The sequence below is a fragment of the Phaenicophaeus curvirostris genome, chromosome 2, assembly GCF_032191515.1.
Source record: "Phaenicophaeus curvirostris isolate KB17595 chromosome 2, BPBGC_Pcur_1.0, whole genome shotgun sequence".
NCBI lineage: Eukaryota > Metazoa > Chordata > Aves > Cuculiformes > Cuculidae > Phaenicophaeus > Phaenicophaeus curvirostris.
The window spans coordinates 96,579,392-96,602,980 of record NC_091393.1 but is presented as its reverse complement, the minus strand read 5'-3'; the positions used below and the strand labels follow the sequence as shown (position 1 = coordinate 96,602,980).

At 43.3% G+C, this 23,589-nt stretch overlaps 1 protein-coding gene across 1 annotated transcript; it reads left to right on the top strand.

The window, feature by feature from the left end:
• Positions 1-8,584, top strand: DNAAF10 (dynein axonemal assembly factor 10). Its single transcript, XM_069850117.1, has 8 exons — positions 1-207; positions 1,236-1,336; positions 2,340-2,470; positions 2,929-3,030; positions 4,731-4,846; positions 5,186-5,320; positions 6,836-6,933; positions 7,692-8,584. The coding sequence occupies exons 1-8, from the start codon at positions 13-15 to the stop codon at positions 7,897-7,899; spliced, it is 1,086 nt and encodes a 361-aa protein (XP_069706218.1). The 5' UTR covers positions 1-12; the 3' UTR covers positions 7,900-8,584.
• Positions 8,585-23,589: the final 15,005 nt, after the last annotated feature.

Below are 23,589 nucleotides of genomic sequence, written 5' to 3'. Positions count from 1 at the left end.
GCGGAGGCGGCGATGTCGGCGGCGCCGTCGGGGCCGGAGCGGCCGCAGGTGGTGGCGCACGTGCAGCAGGCGCTGCCCTTCACGCTGTTCGACTGCAAGTGGGTGCCCCGCAGCGCGCGCCTCCTCTGCCTGGGCAGCGCCGCGCGCGGCACCGGCCTGATCCACCTGTACGAGCTGCGGGGGGGGCGCCTGGCGCTGCTCAACGAGGTGAGCGGGGGGGGGAACTGATCCTCCTCTGAGAGCCAGGGTTGCGGGGGGAAAGGGAAAGGGAAAGGGAAAGGGAAAAGGAAAAGGAAAGGGAAAGGGGGCTGTCCCTGCTGGTGGAGAAAGTGGTGGGGCTGTGGTCCTGCTGATGGAGATGGTGCTGGGGCTCTGTCCCTGCTGATGGAGGTGGTGCTGGGGCTCTGGAGGTGCTGGTGGAGGTGGTGCTGGGGCTCTGTCCCTGCTGATGGAAATGGTGCTGGGGCTCTGTCCCTGCTGATGGAGATGGTGCTGGGGCTCTGTCCCTGCTGATGGAGATGGTGCTGGGGCTCTGTCCCTGCTGATGGAGGTGGTGCTGGGGCTCTGGCCCTGCTGATGGAGATGGTGCTGGGGCTCTGTCCCTGCTGATGGAGATGGTGCTGGGGCTCTGGAGCTGCTCATGGAGGTGAGGGGACCCCGCATAGAAAGGGCAATCGAAGCGCTCGCCCAGAGCCAGCAGGAAACAAATGAGAGGAACCCCTAGATATTTGGGCCTGGTTTCACACCCTGATTTTGTCAGTCCCGTACGTGGCGCTGGCTCACAGGAGCTCTGCAGGCGTCCCTTGTTGTGTTGCCGTGGTTTGCGTCGCCTTGGAAGCCGGCTGCGTGTTTCTGGTGGCTTTCCCTCGAGCTGCCCGTGCGGGGTCCCCTGGGGTGGCGGGGCAGCGGCTTTGCCCGCTGAGGCTGGGCTCCCGCAGCGCCCGGTTGGCGGCTCAGGCAGCACCTTGGGGTCAGCGAGCAGAGGTGAGGGGCCTGCGCGCTCCTGGGTGAGGGTAAGACCATTAAACTAAACTCTCTGCTTTTCTGTATACAAAGAAATAAACACAAAGTGTAATTTGCTTCTGATAACATGTTAATAGTTTTTTATGCTGAATCTCCTATACGTGTTTCACTGTAATCTGCAGCCTGTGGACTCTCAAGAAACCGCTGCCCCAGTCTGCGGTTGTGTTGTTTTTTCCCATGTGCTGACACAGAATGTCTCCTTTCTTTAAAAGATTGAAAAGCCCAAACCTATAAAATGTGGAACTTTTGGTGCTACATCTCTGCAGCAAAGATACTTGGCTACAGGAGATTTTGGTGGAAACCTTAACATATGGTAAGCATACGCGTTCTTCTAGAAGCTTTTTCGTTTTGTGATGTGTCTGAGCTGATGTTTCCGTGTGTGTTTGGCTTTTGTACAAGATGCTCTCTGTGCTGCATGTAGCTGGGACCCAGTCATAAGCTTTGCTGGCTACTGTGTTGGAGCGTGTCTCTGTTGTAAAAAGGACGTGAATTCAGCACCGTGGTTTAATTCGGTGCTGTTCACTTGCATCTTCTGTGTGCAGCTACAAGAACCTGTTAAAGTTCTGAGAAGAGGCTTTTGAATGGATGCACGAATACAAACCAGAGGTTGTGTTCAATCTGAGTTTGATGTCTAGATTAAATACATATTTTTAATCGCGAAGCTTCAAATGTTTTATTCAGGTCCCTGAATGATGTGTGTAATTCATTTATGTAGGTGAATTGGTTATTGGATAAAGTTATAGGGTCCAAAAAGGGTTCCTTTTATTATTGTTGCCGTTATTGATTCTATTTTGTTGGAATGACAGAATTGCCGTGGAGTAGTCATGAGGTGAAATTTAAAATAAACAAATTTAAAATAAAATTCTGAAAGATTCTCAAAGGATGAGAATTGATGAGAATCGACCAAAAAACCCACAGTTGGGTGCAGCTGTCATTGGAATTTGAAGAGCAGTAGTCAGAGCTAAGTGGGGATCGGTGAATAAGGTCATTTTATACACTTACCGAAAGGAAAGCTCATTGGGGTATTTCATGATTCCAACATTAAAACTAGTTCTTGCGGGATTCACCACAGCAGCCCTTGTCTGCCTCTACAGACAGAGAAGTCCAGGCATGAGCAAAAACCTCCAGACCAGTCTAAAGCAGTAGCCAGAGAAGACTCAAAGATTTGCGGTTCTTAGTGGTGATATCCATATTTTGTTCCCACTGTTAATCTGAGCTTATATAATTTGTGCTCAAGTTTCCTCTCATTTTTTTACAAATTTTGAGTGTTGAGGAAAATGCCATGTTATCTGTTCTTTTTTTTTTTTCTTGCCTAGGAATTTAGAAGCTCCTGAAATACCTGTGTATTCTGTGAAAGGTCATAAGGAAATCATAAACAGTATAGATGGTGTAGGAGGCTTAGGAATTGGGGAAGGTGCACCAGAAATTGTGACTGGCAGTCGAGATGGTGAGTTAGAGAACTCTGCAAGCCCTTTCAGTTATTCTGAGAAAGCAGTCTGCAAGCTTTGATGGCAGAGCACAGCCTGCCATCTGAACTAGTTACAGGTCTGTTGCAACTAGTTCTGCACACTCAGTCTTTTGAATCTTCCTGGGGACAAATTTTCTCTTAATTCTTGTAAGAAGCTGTAGATAAGCAAAAGATTCTGTTGTCACTGAGTGTGGGACAGAAGGAATACAAAGCAGAATAAATGCAAAATATCAGCTTGAGAAAATGCATCCTTAGCAAATACTTTCGCTTTATTTCTGTTGTATTTTTTTCTATCTGCTAAATGCAGTCTGGCTTTCTGTAATTGAAAGAGATGGTCCTGTGTTTTGAATGATCATGCAGAAAAGCAAAGGCATTCCCTGGTAAGAGGAATGTGACAGTGTGTCCATAATACAAACCCCATTGTCCTTCTTTCACAGGAACTGTGAAGGTGTGGGACCCAAGACAGAAGGATACTCCTGTCGCAAATATGGAACCTGTACAGGGGGAGAGCAGAAGAGACTGCTGGACAGTAGCATTTGGTAATTTACCAGATTATAGCTATTCCTCTCTTTAATATGACTGTGCTCTGGCAATTCCCAAAGCATTTCAGGGTGTTTTGGAATACTTTATTTCATATGGGCCAATCAGTAGCTGGTTTTGCTTTTCAACACTGCCAAATTTGCGTGTTTTTAATGTGTTTCTCAGAAGAAGCAAGTTTTGTGATGGCTGGGTTTTAGACTTACTTTCTTATCATCTTTGGTCAATCATTTCACAGATAAGCTGTGCGAGCTTCTTCTCTGTGCTCAGGACTGTACAAACAGTGTATCCAGCTGTGTTGTCCTGAAGGAGCGTAACAGTTGCAGTGCACAGGGAAGGGATAGCTGTTGTAGCTTAGTTCCAGCTATCAAGCATTAGGGCATTAACTGAAGAGAAGAAGCTAAAAGCTAACTAAAGACAACAGAGACGCTTGATGTGTGCTCTATGCTTTTAGTAGAACAAGCTACTTCTGTTCTACACTAGCTAGTGTTTCTGGATTAGCTCCAGTTTAGCCTCCAGAGCTAGGGAGTGAGTTTTACAAGCTGCAAATAAGTGCATGGATTATAATAACAGAATTGATAGTAGGAAGAGGATGTTCCCTGGCAAGTAGAAGGGGCTGGAGAACAGGCCTTGTGAGGAACAGCTGAGGGAGCTGGGGTTGTTGTAGCCTGGAGAAGAGGAGGCTGAGGGGTGACCTCATTGTTCTCTACAACTACCTGAAAGGAGGTTGTGGAGAGGAGGGTGCTGGCCTCTTCTCCCAAGTGACAGGGGACAGGATGAGAGGGAATGGCCTCAAGCTCCGCCAGGGGAGATTTAGGCTGGACATTAGGAAAAAATATTTCACAGAAAGGCTCATTAGGCACTGGCACAGGCTGCCCAGGGAGGTGGTTGAGTCACCATCCCTGGAGGTGTTTAAGGCACGGGTGGACAAGGTGCTAAGGGGCACGGTTTAGTGTTTGATAGGAATGGTTGGACTTGATGATCCGGTGGGTCTCTTCCAACTTAGTGATTCTATGATTCTAAGTAAGTGCAACTGTAATGCTCATTGCTGTTGATATCTTTCTTCTGCTTCAACAAATGGAGAGAAAAAAGTGACCTCCTATTTTCTTCAATTTTTTTTTGAGTTACTGAAGCTTAAGCCAAGGCCAGGTTTATCCTGGCCACCACAACACTGGTGTGGTGCCTTGAACCTGTCGATGGAGAGTTTTTGGAGACAGGCTTCTGCATCTGTCTAGTGGTGGCCACAGTAATACCCATGACCACTCTACGAGCCTGTGTCTGCGCAAAAGTCTCCTTGCCACACTTAGCATTTTGTGTTTGAGAGGCTGGTTAAGGAACTGCTTTCTGCCCTGTGCCATGGTGCTGTCTGGGGAGCATGGTTTATAGCAGATGAAAATTTAAGAGAGGGAATGTATTTGTATAGGTTTAAGAGAACAGTGTGCGGTACTTGGTCTGTGCAGCTTAGGCTATACTTGGCAGGAGGAATAAGAATTTTTGTTCATATTTTTAAAAGAAACAAACTGCCAGTTTTGAAGCTATATTTTTCTTAAGGTTTGAAAACCGGCCAGTTCATTAAATCTTAATATCCCAATAGTAATGTTTTTCTGGCAGAAATATAAGATGAATTGCAGCCTTAGGAGGTCTGAAATTTATGGACTAAAGCGGGTTTCCGTATTCTGATTAATTCTTTCTCTGTGTCCAGGCAATGCCTACAATCAAGAGGAGCGTGTTGTATGTGCAGGATATGATAATGGGGACATTAAATTATTTGACTTAAAAACCATGTCACTACGATGGGAGACCAACATCAAGAATGGAGTAAGGAAACCATAAAAGTATTTTTCATTCCAGCTCCTATACAGGACAGAAAAATTAAGAGAGTTCTGTCTTGACCTGAAATCTACCCAGAAGACATTTCTGCTGAGATTGTACCAAGGACTCGGTTTTTTTCAATTGTAACCCTCACGTTCTTGGTCTGGGTAGCGTGGGGTATTTTTCAGTGGATTCATGTTTTCACGTGATTCCGTTATTTCCAGATTGGTTGTGTTGTCACTGTAAAAATAACCAATGATTAATACATGTTTACAAATCACAACCCCCTTGGGTTTCTAGCAGTGGCTATATTTCAAGGCTTAATGTGTATTTTTATGTTTTCAGGTTTGCAGTGTGGAGTTTGACAGAAAGGATGTAAATATGAACAAGCTAGTGGCCACATCACTTGAGGGAAAGTTTCATGTTTTTGATATGAGAACTCAGCATCCAACCAAAGGTTTTGCTTCTGTTTCAGAGAAGGTATGGGGAAATGGGGCACCTCTTATTAAGAGACAAACTTTTTCAATATATGCTGTCAAAGTACAGGAGGTCTACAACTGTGGTTTCTGACAGGTCATAGCTGCCTGGGTTGTGGGGGCACAAACTGTGTGGTAGCGTGGCTGGTGAGGCCCTAGCTGCAAGCTGAAAGCATTCCTGTGCATCCAGCACTCACGCAAGTTTCCTCCCTTTTATAACCTGATATTCGGGCTGCTCTAGGTCGGGGTCCTGTTGCAGTCGCACCTCTGTGGACTGAGCTGTGCCCCCGGCCTGTGAGTCATGTTTATTGGAAGCCATATTAAATTGTGATGAGCACGCAGATTCGAATTGTAAATATATCCCACAACGAAGTGAGCCCTCTGCTGACACCTTTCATCTTGCAGTCACCAGAGCTCGTGTGAGACATAGAAATCATTATTTTTCTTTGGGACCAAATGGTTTTCGATTCGGATATTGAGAGTGAGTGAAAGGATATACAGGAGTGACTTACTAGCCTCGAGGCTGTTAAATATGGGGAACTCTTATAATCTTTTTTCTTCCATCTGTCACCACTGCATTGATTGGTCTAAGGTGTTTACAGAAGTGTATTTTTTACTTTTAATTTTTTTTTTTAGTGAACAAAACCTGGTGATAATTAGAGAAAAGGAGCTTCTCTGGTGAAGTTCTGCCTGCTTTAGAAAAGGCGGAGCTTCAACTTTTATTTGCTTTGAATATCTTTAAATCAGTATTTTCCGTATCACCATTCAAAGCAGATAAGATGTTGGAAGTACTTTGATTCCATAACACAAAAGTATTTACTGAATTAGTGTTTGTTATCCCCAGAATGTGAAAATGGAATTTCTTAACTTTCATTCATTGAACATATTTTCTTTTGGATGTTTGCAGACAGATATACATTAAGTCAGTGTGGGTGCATTGGGGCTTTCCCTTAAGTGAGTTCTGTTGCTCTGTGATCTTGCTGTGCCCTGGCTGAGATTTACATTTGAATTGTAGAATGTTTGTTGTGTTTGCACAGTGTTTGTAGTATATTCCCTTCCCGTAATGAGTAAGTCAGGCAGTGAAATTAACCTTGTGATGACTGTACTGACTGTACTCTAAAATCCTGAGGGTCTTGCAGTTCTAGAGCAGTTCCAAAGCACGTGGTTAGGCAGCCACTTTACCTCTACCCTTGTTCACCTTGCCAGTCCCAAAGAAGTTGAAGCAGTAGTGGGTGGTAGCCTTGCGGGGGGCTGCTGCCGTATCTCTCCAGAAGTTCCGGGTGTGTTGGAGGTCTGGCTTGGCTTCTGCTGTGTGGGAACTGGCTGCTCCTGTGGCAGCAGGTGACAAGGCCAGAGGAAAAGAAAATACCTCAGAAAGGACATTCCAGTACCCACTGTGAGAAAGCCAGGTTATCTTCATACAAGAGATTGCCATTTTAAGATTCTGCATCCTTTCTTGCGAAGCTCGTCCCTAACTGACTTCTATACAATGCTGATATTTTTTTTTTTTTTTAATCAGGCACAAAAATCTACCATATGGCAGGTTCGGCACCTGCCACAGAACAGAGATATATTTATGACGAGTGGAGGAGCTGGGAGCCTTCATCTCTGGAAATAGTAAGTGGTCACTCTCTAGCCTGCAACAGCAGGAATAAGAAACCAGCCTTTTAATGTTTTAAGAAAGAATCTTCTTGTAAATTACGAGCGGGGTTTTGCTTTCAACCTCAGAATATCTAGTTAAAATTATTGCTTATGAATGCAATAGAAACAGTGATTTCAGTGTCAGCGCTTGATCTGGAATCCTGAATTAATGCCTAAAGGAATGTGACAACAGCACAGGTGAATTTTGCCTTTGTCACTTTTCTTAAAATAATGAACATCTAATTATATCCTTGGTTAACAAGGTGATAAGTGGAAGAAAATTACTTTCTTAACATTCACATGGTAGCAGTTCCGTCTGACAATAATATTGAAAGCCTGGACTTTTACTGACCCTTAAGTTTACGTCTTCTTACATTACATGGTAAAATAATTTAATCATCCTAAATTCAGTGATGTAGGTGCACTAAGTTTCAGAGGTATAGCTGAGATGAAATTTTCTTGCCTGTGGCAAAACCTAACCAGTTAAAATATGAAGGGCTTATGGGAGAGAGATGTTTGGATTCAAAGCTTCCTGCCTCACTTTTCCTTTAATTAAATATTTCCTAAGTATGCATTGTGGATATAGCTGGATATGAGTATTCATTATTTTTAAGACATTGATTTGCCTTATCTTGAGGAAACCCTTCTCTGTGTTCTTTTTAAAATAAAAAGGATAATGTGGTTTAATCAGTAAATTCAATGTGCATGTTTTACTTTTCTTTACTTCTTGCCAGTGAGTACCCAGCTCAGCGCTCGAAGAAGGATTCTGAAGGAGCTGAGATGGGGGTGGCAGGTTCAGTCAGCCTCTTGCAGAATGTGACTCTGTCAACGCAACCTATTTCTAGCCTCGACTGGAGCCCTGACAAAAAAGGACTGTGTGTTTGTGGTGCCTTTGACCAAACTGTGAGGGTACTGATAGTTACCAAGCTTAACAAAGTTTGACAAGAAAACTAGAATTTCAGATGAGAAAGCAATATGGTTTGCAGTCTGTAAATATGGAAGGGAGAGCCCTCCTGTTTCTAATTTTATTTCTCCCTTACTAAAACTGGATTAAAGAAATAGAAACCAGATCTTTCTATTGAAAGTTCAGATACATGCAGTTAGAGTTGTTTGACTGTGCCACAATGTGAAGTTCCCTGGGCACAAAACTTTAACCTTCTAGAAATGTGAATTTACATTTAAAATAAAATGTGCCTTCGTGTTAACACAACCTGTAATTTCAGAAGTCACTTTAAGTTGTTTGTGTTCAGGTTAATCACAGTGCAAATCTGTTCCCACTTGTTAAATGGTTTGGCTTTTTTATATATAGTATTGTCCATATGCATTCATGCAATGGAAACTATTATATACTCTGTCACAGAAACTCTGTGTTATTGGATATATAAATTAGAATGTTTGTTGATATGTTTCTTTAATATAGTGTAGAAACTCTAATGAATGCCAAAATATTCAGGTTGAATAGAGTAGGCTTCTTATTGATGATCTTATTGAAATTAAACTATTGAGCAAATGCACTGTTTTATTATTTTAGTTAGGTTTCATAACAAGTTTTTATGTTCTGTTGTTTTTATATCTGTTTGTAACTTGGTATTCTACAAATAAAATTACATGGAGTGTTGTCTTAGGACATCCAGAGATATAGAGAAGGAATGTACTTGTATAGGTTTATACGAACAGTGTGCGGTACTCAGATAAAACTTACTCATTTTGCAGCAAAAGTTACTAAAACTTACCTCCATTGTGAAAAACTTTAAGGGAGCCAATGTACATGTTTTTTTCATTAACAGATGCCATATTTCTTCAAAACATAATATGACAGAGTACCTGTGTTACTGTAGTTTCACCTGAACTTCTCTTTGTGATTCCCCTTATCTCAAATGTTACCAGTGTGTGCAGCAGCACACAGTTTTTAGTAGGTGCATCCAGTTGCTGTCGTCTATCTGTGAATGTTGGGGGAGGCTTTCTTAATTTCAGTAAGCTCTAATGATTTCATTTGTCATTTCTTTGTCAGGTATTAGCTTTCAGCTAACTTGTATGTGTGTATGCAAATTTCAGGTGAAAGCATTTAACTACTTCTGAAATAGGTCACAATGGGAAAATGTTGGCTTTGTCCAGGTTAACTACAAAAGCTCCCCTGTGTGGTCATTTGCAGTGAAGTTCTGTTTTCTCAGGATTCAGAATTGGTCCCTGACAAATTCAGGGGGGGCACCTGTGTTGCATCAAGCCTGATCTTTCAGGGACTGCTCCTGAAAGCTAGAGGCTGCTCTGGAGGGAGAGAGAGAGAGAGAAACAGAGAGGCATCGGGGCCTTATGTCTGTACTGGTCCTGCCACCAACTGGCACCCAAGCAAGATGCAGGAGGAAGAGGGAACAGCCAAAAGCTGAAGGTTAAGGTAGGGAAAGTGGCAAATGTGGGAAGCAGTTTGGAAATCAGAGGCTCCACTGAAAATAGAAGGGGAAACTGAGCTGAAAAGAAAGGTGAGGAGCTGTAGCAGAATGGCGACACTAAGGCTGGGATAGGGTAGTGAGAGATGACATGCAGACATGGCACTACATGGTGTCCTCAGGCTGCTGGGGAACAGTTCTTGGTCCTTTACTGAAGCTGGCTCTCTTTTCAGTTCTCTGGGGACTGATGACTTCTCTACTGAAGTAAGTCACGTGCTGGAGGGTGAGGCAGGTCTGAAAGATCTGAGTGTACTGATCAATCCAAATTATATCCTATACTTCTATGCTATTGCTGTGTTACAGTGACTTATAATAAGAAAGTACAGTGTCTTACCAGCTTCCCAAGATCTAGAAACACATCCCCTCCAAGTAACAGCTTATGTCAGAAAAAATATATTGGGATAGTTAAATCACAAACTTAAAGGGAAATGGGATGCAAATTTGCCTGTGCATTGTCAGTCAGCTCTTTTGGAGAGCATGAGGTGAGAAGCTTTGGACTGAGAGACTTGGAACTCCTCTCATCTAAGATTCCAGCTAAATACAGGTGAAATAAAATTGTCCTTATTAAATCCTGCCTAACTTCATCGGTTAAACCAGCTAAGGAAGAAGAGAGCAGGCATCTCTGGGTAGAAAAGGCTCACAGGCTATTAAACCTTGTAGAACAGAAATCATTAATGCCTGTTTAGCAGCGGGGAGGCAGCAGGCAAATTTCAGTAGAGCATAAAAAACCCCACAGTCATTTACATTTAAGGTTGAGTCCAACACCCCCAGGTCCTTTTCTGCCAGGCAGCTTTCCAGCCATTCATCCCCAAGCCTATCGCGGTGCATGTTGTGTCCCAAGTGCAGGACCCATCACTGAGCCTTGCTGAATCTTACACAATTGGCCTTGGCCCATCGATCCATCCTGTCTGGATTCCTCTGCAGAGCCTTCCTGCCCTTGAGCAGATTGACGCTCTTGCCCAACTTGGTGTCTGCAAACCTACTGAGGAAGCACTCAATCCCCTTGGCCAGACCATGGATAAAGATGGTAAACAAGACTGGCCCCAATATGAGCCCTTGGGAACACTGCTTGTGACTGACCAACAACTGGAGTTGTCTCCTTCCTCCACAATTCTCTGGGCTTGGCCATCCAGCCATTTTTTTTATCTGGCAGAGTTTGTCTGCCCAAGCCATGAGCAGCCAGTTTTTCCAGGACAATGCTGTGGGAAATTGCATTAAAAGAATTGCTAAAGTCTAGGTAGACAAAACCCACAGGCTTTCCCTCATCTATTAAGCGGGTCACCCTGTCACAGAAGCAGATCTCATTAGTCAGGCAGGACCTGCCTTTCCTAAACCCATGCCGACTGGGCCTGATCACCTGGTTATCCTTTAAGTGCCACGTGATGATACTGAGGATGATCTGCTCCATAACCTCCCCTGGCACTGAGGTCAGGCTGACAGCCCTGTTTTCCACTGTTGCTTGTAGAAGTCCTTGGTTTTAGTAGGTGATTGAGTGATGCTTGGCTCTAGCCTGCCTTCAAATTTAGTCTGTTTTATCTGAGGTTTAGCAAAGGAGCAGGGATGAAAGCACAGTAACTGGTAGCAACAAACTGGAAGGTATCTAAAACTGTACCAAAAGCTTATTTCCAGTAAAGGAGGCCTTGAGTTTGACCAGTGGGAATCCACCCCTCTGTGGAGGAGGGATCTTGCTCAGCAGCTTGGCAGAGGGAAGGTGCCCCATCGTGGCCAGAACCATGGGGATGACCTGGCAAGGAAGGTTCCCAGTGCTGTAGGCTGGCACCAGAGCTGTGAAGGCTGAGCCCAGAATTTCAAGATCCCTGGGCAAGGGCGTTAACCAGATCTGTCCATCTGTTGCAGATTTTTGATGTAAGGTAAAGATTGATGAGATCCAGCTGTCTTCCCCAAGACTTGATGGTTTGCTTTCAAGTGTAATATTCAGCATGTGATTTTTTTTTTGTTTGACGCAAGTAATCCCATCTGCTGATGTGCACAGCAGAATACTTGGAGAAAATACTGAAATTATTTTTAAATGTTGTCCCTCTTAGGTTGCATCCCAGTAGGAGGGAACGGGGCAACCACTGCTCTGCAGTCTTGGCTGCAGCTTGCTTTGAAAAGCCGGGGGTGTGGAGTTCAAAGAATCAGTTCAAGCGCTTTGAGTCAAAAATGCACGATTCAGAGATGGCCTCCATTAACTTTGTGCTGTAAATAAAATACACTTACTGAAAGGTATGCCAGAGCGGAAATATTTTGAAATACGGTTTTTCTCTATAGTAGTAATTCTGAGTCAAGCATAGAGTAAGGGAAGAAAAAGCTCTTAGTATAGGTACCTATGAGGGAAAAGAGCCCTGAGTCCAGGACTGGGCTGTTGGTGGTATTTTTATTAAAATAACCCTTCTTACAGATCCATGGGCCTCCAAAAGATGAAATGTGTGTTACCTGTGGGTGCTTCATTTTGGGATTCACTTTATTTGTTATTTTGAAAATGAAGGAATTCATTTCCCCCATAAGTAGCTGGTTCATGAAAATACCAGACAGTTTGCATGGCACGAGTTCATGAAAAGCTATGAGAGCTGGAAGGAGTATAAATGAATGGTAGTGCAGCCCTTGTTCAGGAAAGATAAGTGCCTGTATTTGTGTTACCTTGAAAATGAAAGCTGATTCCTGGCTGGAGAGAAGAGCTATTGCTGATGCCTGTACTATGCTGTATCTCCTCCGCAGATTGGATTTCTGCTTCTCCCAGGCTAAACAACAAAGCAACAAAGCTGGTGAAGGGGCTGGAGAACAGGCCTTATGAGGAGCGGCTGAGAGAGCTGGGGTTGTTTAGCCTGGAGAAGAGGAGGCTGAGGGGTGACCTCATTGCTCTCTACAACTACCTGAAAGGACGTTGTAGAGAGGAGGGTGCTGGCCTCTTCTCCCAAGTGACAGGGGACAGGACAAGAGGGAATGGCCTCAAGCTCCACCGGGGGAAGTTTAGGCTAGACGTTAGGAAAAAATTTTTCACAGAAAGGGTCATTGGGCACTGGCACAGGCTGCCCAGGGAGGTGGTTGAGTCACCTTCCCTGGAGGTGTTTAAGGCACGGGTGGACGAGGTGCTGAGGGATATGGTTTAGTGTTTGATAGGAACGGTTGGACTCGATGATCCGGTGGGTCTCTTCCAACCTGGTTATTCTGTGTGATTCTGTGATTCTGTGAAACAAGAAACTTAGGCAGACCAAAAGCTGCCTATGGCAGCCTAGCCTGCCCTATTTATAGAACATTTTACCTCTGCAGCCCAGAGGCTGAAGAACTGGAGTGTGTTCTAAATAAAATCAGTGCATCAGAGATGAAATGCACAGGGCCAAATCCTCTCTGACGTAGCACTGAGGAGCACTCTGGAAAACCCTTGCCTTGTCCAGGGCCAGGAAATGGAATGTGCTACAGAGTTTGATGGCTCTGCCGTGAGTGACCACATTTAACAAGCATATCTGCTTGGCAGCTATTCCTTGTTTCCTGTGCAAACCATCCTTCTTTATGGGCATGGAAGAGAAGAACCTGTTTATGGGCAGGACTGCAGCTGTTTGGGTTTTCTTTTTTTTACCAGGTGTTGCCCAAATCTCCAGCTATTACAAATCAGGACTTTTCCTTTCGCATCAATAGAGTTACCTTGACTTTCACCACTTGTACAGGCCCTTGGAGATTACAGCCCTCCAAAATTTCTGTGCACGTAGTCTCTGTTTAGCTTACAGTATATTGTTTTTATCACCAAAAAAAAAAAATATTTACAGCTTAGTCATGACTTGGACTGTTTTAAGCAAAGTAAGGTAAGTAATAACTCTGTATGGCAAGCTACAGTACAGTGCACAGTCAAGGTGGGTTAAGCATCACCTATTGTCTCAGTCTTTCCAAAGTTCAGCTGTGATATAGAAGGTATTCAAAACCAGAATCAGCGGCAAAAGAGCCATGACAGAAGAAAAGACTGAGAGAAAAGTTACATAGCATGCCAGCACTTGAGAATTTACATCATGAAGTTAGAATGGCTCATGTGTAAACTCTTTATAATTGCTTATTGCTTGTGCCAGCCAAGACAGCAACTGTAACCCTGAGGGACAGAGTTGAAACAGGGAATAAATGGTAAACCTGTGAGGTGCACAGCACATGCTAACATTTGGAAGTGCATGTGCCCTTGCCTTTTTGCAGCCACTGATGCTTTCAGGGATCAGTCTTCACTGACTACTGCTCTCCTCACCCGTCCTGGGTCCTGGGACAACAAGATGGTGACCAGGGGGTAAACCCTCTCCCACAGTAGAGGAGGACCAGGTTTGTGACCACCTGAGGAACCCGAACATATATAAGTCTATGGGACCTGATGAGATACATCCCAGAGTCCTGAGGGAATTGGCAGATATGGTTGCCAAGCCACCCTCCATGATATTTGAAAAATCATGGCAATCAGAAGTCCCTGGTGACTGGAAGAACGGTAGCGTTGTGCCTGTTTTTAAAAAGGGTAGAAAAGATGACACTGGGAACTACTGACCTGTCAGCCTCATCTCTGTGCCTGGGCAGATCACAAAACAGACCCACTGTTCTATGATTCTATGTTTCTATATCACAGAACTGGTGCATAGAAGGACAACAGGGAATTGCACAGGAAAAACAACATCCTCGAGCGATCACTTCAGACACAGCAGATACAGCTTGCCAGTACAGTTCAGTTCATCTTCCCTAAATTATTGCCATCAAATATATTCAATAGGAAATTGGGATTGTTTGGCTAAGGTTGACTGATTTATAAGTAAGAAGCTACTAAATTGTGGCCTGCATATTCATCACTGTGATAAAGTTGTTATCGACAAATTGCCAGAAAATACATTGATTTACTACTATTTTTTTAAAAAAAACAAATTATTAAGCCTGTGTTTTCTTGCTCTTGATGCTGTTACTGCTATATTTTCAGTACTAGGCACTCTTAACAGAACAACTGCTGGGTCCTCAAAGAACCTGTGGATCATAGTCTGTATGTCTGGAGTGTATTTAAAGTCTTTGTGCATGCAAGATATTTTCTGTAGCAAACACAACTCCCAGTACTTTAGGCAAGGGCAGCTGTTAGGCAGGAGCTGAGAGCTGAATCCTTCCATGTGCAGTGTAAACCATGGCTGTGGAACTGCCTGTGGCAATGCAGATTCAGCCCAGAGGTAAGACCAAATGGGATATCTGCAGAACTGGAACAGAGCTATTTGATGACTTGGCAATGTTGCCAGTTCTAGCCTTGGCCATAAAAAGGTTTTCATTCCTTGCTGGCCTTTTTGGGAGGACCTGCTTTTCACCACACAGCCTGCCCTCACAGTTGCACAGCACTGTCCGCAGAGGATGCTGGAAGAGGGTCAGTGTTGCTTGGTGTCTGCAGGAGCATCTACAGTCTCAAGGACAGTGAGTAGCTGTCCCACACTCTGGTCTTCCTCCTCCTCAGCCAGCAATAAGGCAATTGCTAGCAAAGAGGCAGAGAAGTTTTGCAGGGTGGTGCAGCAAAAGGGATCACAGCAAAATATCTCTTCCCTCTAACACCTCAGTGTTACACTCCTAACTAGCTGATTGTGGCCAACTAGCAACTGGCTTAATAATTTGCTGGCATGATTCAGGACTGTAGCATGTGCAGGGGCTGGTCCAAATAGGCAGCCTGCGTGTGGCAGCCCTGCTTTGGAGACCAGCTCAATCTACCAGTACAGCCATAATCTATGCTAGTCGCTCTCTGAGCCACAAAACAAGCCTGTCCCTGTTTAGCTGAGTAGCACAGGTGTAGCCTCTGGGATAGATGTGTCTGCCACAGTTTTCTCCACTTCCAAGAGATCTCCTTCCCTCCTGCCTGTATTCCTTTTCTTCAAAATGTTAGTAAATCTGTGGTCACCACCTCCATGTCTAGGGATGTGCAGTGATAGTTGAGCTGCAGAACCCACATGGAGGCACCTGTAAGTTCCCTCCTCTATTAAGCTTGGCCATAAAAGCAGCCTGTGCACAATGCACAGACTGGGGTTCCCTTCCCAAACCAATGGCCTCTTCCTCTCTTGTCAATGTGCAAGAAGCTACCCAAGATTGCCAGCCTCTCAGGGTATTTCCTAATCAGAACATTATACCCTGACTTTCTTAAGCGTGGCAGTGAAGCTGTTTTTCAGCTCTGTGAAAAGCCCATCAGCAACATAAATAAAACAAGCACAGGCAATCTCTCACAGGTCGCTTGGGATTTTAAGGTTATGAAACATTTAAGACATTCTCTGAAGCCAGAGGACACGTGGGTTGCAGAAAGGCAGCGAGGCCCACAGAACTGCACAGCAATCATGATCTGATGGGACCTTTTTGTGTGGCAGTGATTCAGAACTATTAGCTTAGCCTGTTTCCCAGATTGCATTGTATCAGCTGCCCACTCTTAGACTGACTGTTATGGTCTTGCAGTTAAAACAACTCTTTCTTTCAAGTAAATTACTAGTTAGGTCTCTAAGTCACAGCTGCTTCCAGTTCTTTCTCCAGGCAGAGGCAGCTTACGTTAAAACTAACTGCTGGAAATCTTTGTGTTGAGGACCTGATTTTTGTGCAAACGTTTCCGCTACCACAGAAATGCTACTTTATCCTCAGCACAGATCTGAATGACTACATGTGGCACAAAGCCTTAGGTTCTTCCTTGTGATTTGCTGGGAGGGTGAAGGGAGCTGCACCCTCTTGCCCCCTTCCCTGTGCCACAAGGCATAACAGAACTGTGCACCTCTTTACTGCAGTCGTAGCTGTTTCTGCACCTGATGATGCTGAGACGTCGCTCCAGCCCATTCTGCATCTGTCCACCAGAAACAATACAACACTTGCGATGTCCTCTGTGTACTAAAGTCTTTTTCCTCCTGCTCTCTTCATCTTTTGCCCTTTGCTTGTTGTTTAAGATTTCTGAGACAGAGACAATCTGCTTATGAGTATTTCTAGCTTGGAGCACCATGAGGCTTAGGTTTCTAGGTAGTGCTGCAGCAGCAATGAAAAATAACAATAAAAAGTAGGTGCAGCTAATGAAATCTGTTCCATTCAATTGCATCCCTTGCTAAACCTTTCATTTTCTGAGTCATCAATCTTAACTGCAGAGCTGACAGAATCTCTCCTTCATGTTTGTTTCTGATGTAGCTCAACCAGGCAGCACTTTGAAGCCTGTTCACCATATGTGAGGGACAGACCCTTCCTGCTGCCTTGCAGAAGTGGGCAGTGGCACAGGCCTGTGGCATCTTCATATCCGATAGTCTTTTCCCTTCCAGGCAATCACGCTCCCTCCCTCCCACATCCTGCTGTTGCAGAGCATATGAGAAACATAAGAGCAGCCACACTGGGTTAGACCATAAAGCCTCCCAGCCCTCTATCCTGCCTCTTCAGGGGCCACGTGCAGATAAATAAGTATAGAAGCCACCTTTAAAATGACAACTGCAATTTGGGTCCTAAGTTTAATTTACTCCTAAATTTGCCCTAGGCTTCCTGCTAAGATGAAGCTGGAATATGAAATACATGGTTCTATTGAATTTATGCACAGAAGTTAACAAGTGAGAATGGTGGAATGCTAATGCATTTAGAAATAAACCTCAATTTCTAGTATAATTTACTTCCACAATCTTCGTGAGAGAGACAGCTATAAAAATTACAGCTTTACATACTAATTGGAAGAAATGCAATCTTAGAACAATATCAGAATAAATACTCTACACATGCTAGTTTGCTTTCAATTTATTTCTACAGTTTCCATATATAAATGCTTATAACCTAATAGATATATCTATATTCAGTGAATAAAGCTTTGTATGTAAAGTAACCAGACACGGTACCCAGCGCTTCACCACATCCTGTCATTTAATCTAGCTGGCATGAACACAAACTCTTTTGATCTGTACTAACTATCTTTATCTCAGTGTTGATCTCATCCTCCCTATCTGTTACGTTAAAAAAGCTTTAATCAGAGGGTTTAAGCAAGTCTTATTGAATTATATTATTTTTCCTCCCTGAAACAAAGCTACATCAAGCTCAGTTTCCTTCTTTCTGTGTACTTTTACATCTGTATTTTGATTAGAAATGTTATGTTTTCAAAAGGGAAAAGAGTCTGTGTTTAGTAAGCTTAAATTCATTCTAATTTAATTTGAGTGCAGAAAAAAAAAGACATTTCCAGAGCATTTAACTGAAAGGTGAGCCTAAGTTCACCTGGGCTTAAGCTGCCATATATGCTGTCCCCAACTCCAGCAAACTGTATCACAACACAGAAAATTTTACAGGTTTCACTTATTTTCCACTGTCCAAAGTGTCACTGCTATAGTGACACTTTTAGTTCCTGAAGACATGAGACATCCTTGTGGGGTAGCCTCAAGACTCTGTTCGCCTCCTTACCCTATATAGTACCTAGGGCACAAACCTGGCAGTCAGATATCTTGGACTCTCTTCCTGGAGTCACTATCCACCTTCCAATAAATCACTGTAAACTCTATTCATGCCCTGCCTCCCTGTTCCCTGCACATGCCTTGTCTCTGTAGAATACAGGTAGAGACATAAATTACCATAAACACACCATTGAGCCAGGCAGCTGCCTTTAACTGTCCTTTTGCAAGCATTTGTCTTCTGATATGCCACAGGAAACATCAAGTACTCACCCCTCTTCCACTGGCTAGCAAGTGCATGTAGGCAGGCAGGTACTGGCAGCAGAGGGATGTTCACGCTTCAGCTTACTCCTGCTACACCCTCTTCTGGTGACATGCTGGTCTGCCCACACATCAGATTGTACATTCATTAGTTTACATTGCAAAGAAAGAGGCTTCACAATCAGAAAATGCCTGTCCCAGAATCAGCCGGCGTGGCTGAGGCCCTTCAGAAGCAAGTGAACTACACTTAGTAACATCTCCCAAACTGGGCTTCTCACCCTGACCTGGGATTTTAAAAGGTACTGTCTCATACTGGAAGGGGGGCGGAACTAGATGATCTTTAAGGTTCCTTTCAACCCAAACTATTCTACGATTCTATGTTTCTAGGATTCTATGATAATCTGTTTTTTTTAATTACTTTGGCCACAACTTGACTTTAAACATGCTAGACAAGGAATTGTCACGAAATGGTCTGCAGCTCAGGTTGCCCAGGTGCAGACTAACTCATTCCTGAAATAGTTTAAAATGTGATGTTTCTTTAGACAAACATATTTTAAACCCAAGCTACAGACTGGACAGAGGTAACACTAAATTTGTCAGTTCAGTTTTAACACAGTGTAGCTGTATTCTCATTGACTTGATTTCATTTAAGTCTGCACTGATTTAGCATTTTCAGCATGGTTGCTGAATCTCTGGAGGTTTAAGACAGAGATTGACAGAATAAAAGGGAATGTTCTCTGTGTTTGCATGTACCATCTTTCCAGTAATTGCTAGAAAGGGCTTATGGTTGACACCTGATAAAAACGCCTACTTAGAAAGACTGAATTATTTAATGAAGTATCTCTGGTGCTTTCATTAAGACTTACATTAAAAGGCCAAAAAGAGCATTTAGTGGCAGAAGAAGCTGGACTTGCAGGTGAAATGATCCCATTGCTTTATCTTCTCCCTTAGGATGACTGTAGATGACTATTACAACCAACTTTTGCTTTTGGTCTGATTTTAGCATCTGTATTTTTATTCTGCCAATGATTAAATAATCCTTTTGTTACAAGTGGCTTCTAGCATCCTTCTTTATATGCACACCATATTCACGGCAGAAGAATCTAGGCTATGTTTTGATTTATCTTGTCTTCTACAAGAACAACTTCAAAAGCTTTTTCAGTGGCATTGTTCCTGGGAGTTGGAGTTGTCACAGCTGGTCTGTAGGTCAGGCTGTGGTGCTTTGCATGACCCAGGCTGTAAGCGTAATGTTTCCAGTGAGGTCTGGACAACAGGATTTGACCTCCATGTCTGTTCTGCAAAGAACATTAACTCCGCAGAAGTCAATATATAGTATGTACAATGAACAAGATACATCATAATAGAGGAATAATTCTGTTGAAGATGTCTGTTGCTTTAACTACTTTGGAGAAAATATTCAGGATTGTTTTCAGTTGTTTTGGGAATGACAGAGAAAAATCAATAATCATTCATAGGCCTCTCAAATGAAATGACTTCCATTAAGTATCAGACAGCAATATAGCTTTTCTTGGATAGATTTTTCTGTAGATATCCATATATAAACTCAAAATACATCTTCAGAATGGCACCAGCATTAAACAACTGGATTTATGTGACCTGTATCTCGATCAGATTTTGGCTGGGATAAATGTAAATCTTTAACTCTTCACTCTCTGTTCTTGAAAACCAAACAAAACACACAGCTATTTCAAGCAGAAAACAAATGTGTAAGTACCTAGTAATCTTCTGAGAGAATTGCCTCAAGAAATTCCAAGACCTATGGCACTCTGTACAGGAGCTCCAGTTAACAAAACAAAAGTATAATTTTGTAGTAGTTTGGGGCCAGTAGTAAATCCATAACAAATGTAAACCACCAGAAGGAGACAGAGAGCCACAATGCATGATCATGAACTATCCAGAGTCCAGCCTGTACTGTATTAATGCTCTATGTGGTTACAATCTTTTACAAACAGAGCTGGTTGAATCTTAGCATCAATCAGCATGCGTTGCATTTTCCTTTGATCTTCTAATTGAAACAAAATATTTGGTTTAGGAAATAAGACTCTGGCAGAAACTTCCTACCTAGCTTCTGGTAAATCAATTAGCCTATCAAGCAATTTCCCTCTCTGTATTTCCCAACCTGTGACATGTGAATACTAAGGTAAGAATGAACAAAACATATGTCAAGTGCTCTGAGGTCCTTGTGGAGACTTGGCACACTGGAAGTGCAAAGTATTATTTTATTCAGGAGTGTAGATCTTGCTATATCTCTGCTGCACTTCAGACTGTTGCATTTCTGAATTTTGTAAGAAAAATTTCTCCTGAATTCCCTTCACCTACAGTGCACAATTCTGTAGCTGTACTAAAAGATGAACAAGATAAAATAATTATAATAGTGCTTTTTGAAAATAAGAAATAGCTGTGAAAAGTCTATTAAACATGATATTCTTACACTAAAATATTAGCAGACAGTAGAGATATCATTCCCTGCCCCAGCAGTTCTACTATCCATCGGTGCATCCCACATACAGCTGCAAGGCTCTTAATGGATCCTGGTATTTGCTGCTTTCATAACTACTCTTATTAAAAATATTTGCATTGCTTTTCCAGCCATTTTTTGTTGAAACTGAAAACCTAAAGCTTTAAATCTCCTGCAAGAAAAGGAGATGACAAGATGTAAACAAATAACTACTCCATCTGAAGATCTTTAGATATACTTCAAACTAGGGTAAGGAGAAAGGCTTATTTGCAGTTCATACTGATTTAATTAGAAAAGATGCATTACAGCACTTACATGTAAACCAATTTATTAAGCTCACTCTTGCAATATTTTAAATTGCATTGAAGGCACAGAGAAGTGTACTGAACCTAAATAAGACCACAGACTTCTAGTCCTGTTCCCCCTCTGAATACATCCCCATTTTTGACTCTGTCCTTCTTCAGATGGGACCTGTTTTCCTCAAGAAGCCCTGATGCTGAGCAAGCCAGCTTGACACGTTCCCTGCAGGCAACCAGCCAAAAGTGATCAGCCCCATGCACTTCTGCATTTCCTATGGTTAAGAACAGGCCCTCTTCAACCACACTGAGGGATTCCAGTGGTCCTATCTTAATCAGCCTTGGAGGGGAGAAGCTGCAGGGTTTAGTTACAATAAGTTTCAGGTGAACATAAAGTAGGCAGAGGAGGTCTCTGGCTGGGAATGCCACTATTTTTTATGCAGACACTGACTTCTGTTTTACTATTTAGCAATATGTTAATCTGTACAATGCAGACCTTATCTCTGGGAGCCACAGATGTGTTTGTAGGATCTTCCAGTCAGCAAGCTCTCATAGTGGAGAAATACCAATCCTCTGCATTTTGAACACAGATTTATTTGCTGAAATCTTGAGGAGAAACACAGTGGAATTCACAACCAACAACATAAACCGTCCCTCATTCAAGGCTGAGATATTTTTGATTTAATGTAGAGTCAAATTCATCTAAGTAATTGTATTTTTTAAAAGTTAGAATGCCCGTATGATAGCATGTTTTCTTTCAAACAGTGTTTTCCAGACACTACTCATTCTTTGAAGATGACAACAACTTGTGTGCAGTGTGATCTGTGCTGAACACGTGCCCTCTTCTGTAATCGCCTGCTTGGAGTCTTTCCCCATCTCAAATGCAGAGTCAGACAGAGAGCTGGAGCCAGCTACAAATTAGCAAGAGTTTTAACTTCTGTGAAGTTCATAAAAACAGTAAAATTAATCCTTGGAAAGTAACAGAATATGTATATGATTTCTGGGAAATTTTATATGTATGCGTGTGGGTGGGAAATACATTCTGTAACCAGCTCAGATCTTGTCTTGTTGCACACAATTGATGGAGATCACTCCTTTTTTGCCCAGACCTGACAAAGGGTGTTTGCTTTCTAAAACTCCAAAACAAATCTTAAAGAGTTGATTTGCTGGCATTTTCAGTATCAGTTCAGTCACCATCCTTGCAGGTATTTAAAAGCTGGGTAGATGAGGCGCTGAGGGATATGGTTTAGCAGTGGACAGGTACAGTCAGAAGTGATGATCTCAAACGATTCCATGATTCTGTGACCACAAGGATCTGACTCTGCCTGTGGGAGTGCAAGGTTTGGTCGAGGGCTTCTGCTGTGGAGAGTGAGGTTAAAGGCAATGGCCTTGGGCCTTATGGGCAATAGATTTTTCTGTCAGGAGCATCATGCCAATAATCCTTTGTCTTGCTTGTCTCTACCATTCCTGACCACTTTTGTTACCCTGGGCCCCCATTTCCAATAAGTAATTTAAGTACAACAAGTTCTATAAATGTATCTACACAGTTTGTCACTTTAATTGTTAATACTAAGCACATTTTATTTCCGATAAGATTCTGTTTTTTAAGGCTAAATCTAAATTCAAAGGAGTTTAGTGCAGCCCAAAGAGCTACAATTTCTTAAACAAAGCTTCAGAGCCTTTTGTCAAGGTGATCTTTGTTTATTTTGGGTCCCTCAGGAGTCTGTACCGGGACCAGTGCTGTTTAATATCTTCATTGATATAGACAGTGATATCAAGTGCACCCTCAGCAAGTTTGCAGATGACACCAAGCTGAGTGGTGATGTTGTCACACCAGAAGGACAGGATGTCATCCAGAGGGACCTGGATAGGCTGGAGAAGTGGGTCTGTGAGAACCTCATGAGGTTCAACAAGGCCAAGTGCAAGATCCTACACCTGAGTCGGGGCAATCTGTGGTTTCAATAGAGGATGGGGGATGATGTGATTGAGAGCAGCCCTGCAGAGAAGGCTTAGGGTGCTGATTGATGACAAGTCCATTATGAGCCGGTAATACATGCTTGCAGCCCAGAAGTGCAACCGTATCCTGGGCTGCATCAAAAGAAGCGTGGCCAGCAGGTCGAGGGAGGTGATTCTGCTCCTCTATTCCTCTCTTGTGAGACCTCATCTGGAGCATTGTGTCCAGTTCTGGAATCCTTAACATATGAAGGATATGGAGCTGCTGGAACAGGTTTAGAGGAGGGCTACCAGGATGATTAGAGAGCTGGAGCACCTCCCAGATGAGGACAGGCTGAGAGACCTGGGGTTGTTCAGCCTGGAGAAGGTTCCACAGAGACCTTATAGCGACCTTCCAGTACCTGAAAGGGGCCTGCAAGAAAGCTGGGGAGGGACTATTTACAAAGGCTTGTAGTGACAGGACTAGGGGTAATGGGTATAAATTGGGAGAGGGGCAGATTTAGACTAGACATTATATTTTATTTATTTATTATTTAATTTATTATGAGGGTGATGAGGCACAGGCACAGGTTGCCCAGGGAAGCTGTGGCTGCCCCATCCCTGGAGGTGTTCAGGGCCAGGTTGGATGGGGCCTTGGGCAGCCTGGTCTGGCGGGAGGTGTCCCTGCCCGTGCCAGGGGGGTTGGAACCGGGTAATCTTGAAGGCCCCTTCCAACCCAAACCATTGCACGATTCTATTTGCCGTCACTTTGGGTCCCGGAACTACACCGCACCCCTAGGCTTTCCGGTATTCAAGCCCCACCTCCCGCTGCCGCCCCAGGAAGCCACGGGGAGCGCGGGGGC

Coding starts and splice junctions, on each gene's coding strand:
- DNAAF10 (XM_069850117.1), top strand. CDS start 13: ATGTCGGCGGCGCCGTCGGGGCCGGAGCGGCCGCAGGTGGTGGCGCAC. Junction 2,471..2,928: donor TGTGACTGGCAGTCGAGATG/GTGAGTTAGAGA, acceptor CTTCTTTCACAG/GAACTGTGAAGGTGTGGGAC. Junction 4,847..5,185: donor AGACCAACATCAAGAATGGA/GTAAGGAAACCA, acceptor TTATGTTTTCAG/GTTTGCAGTGTGGAGTTTGA.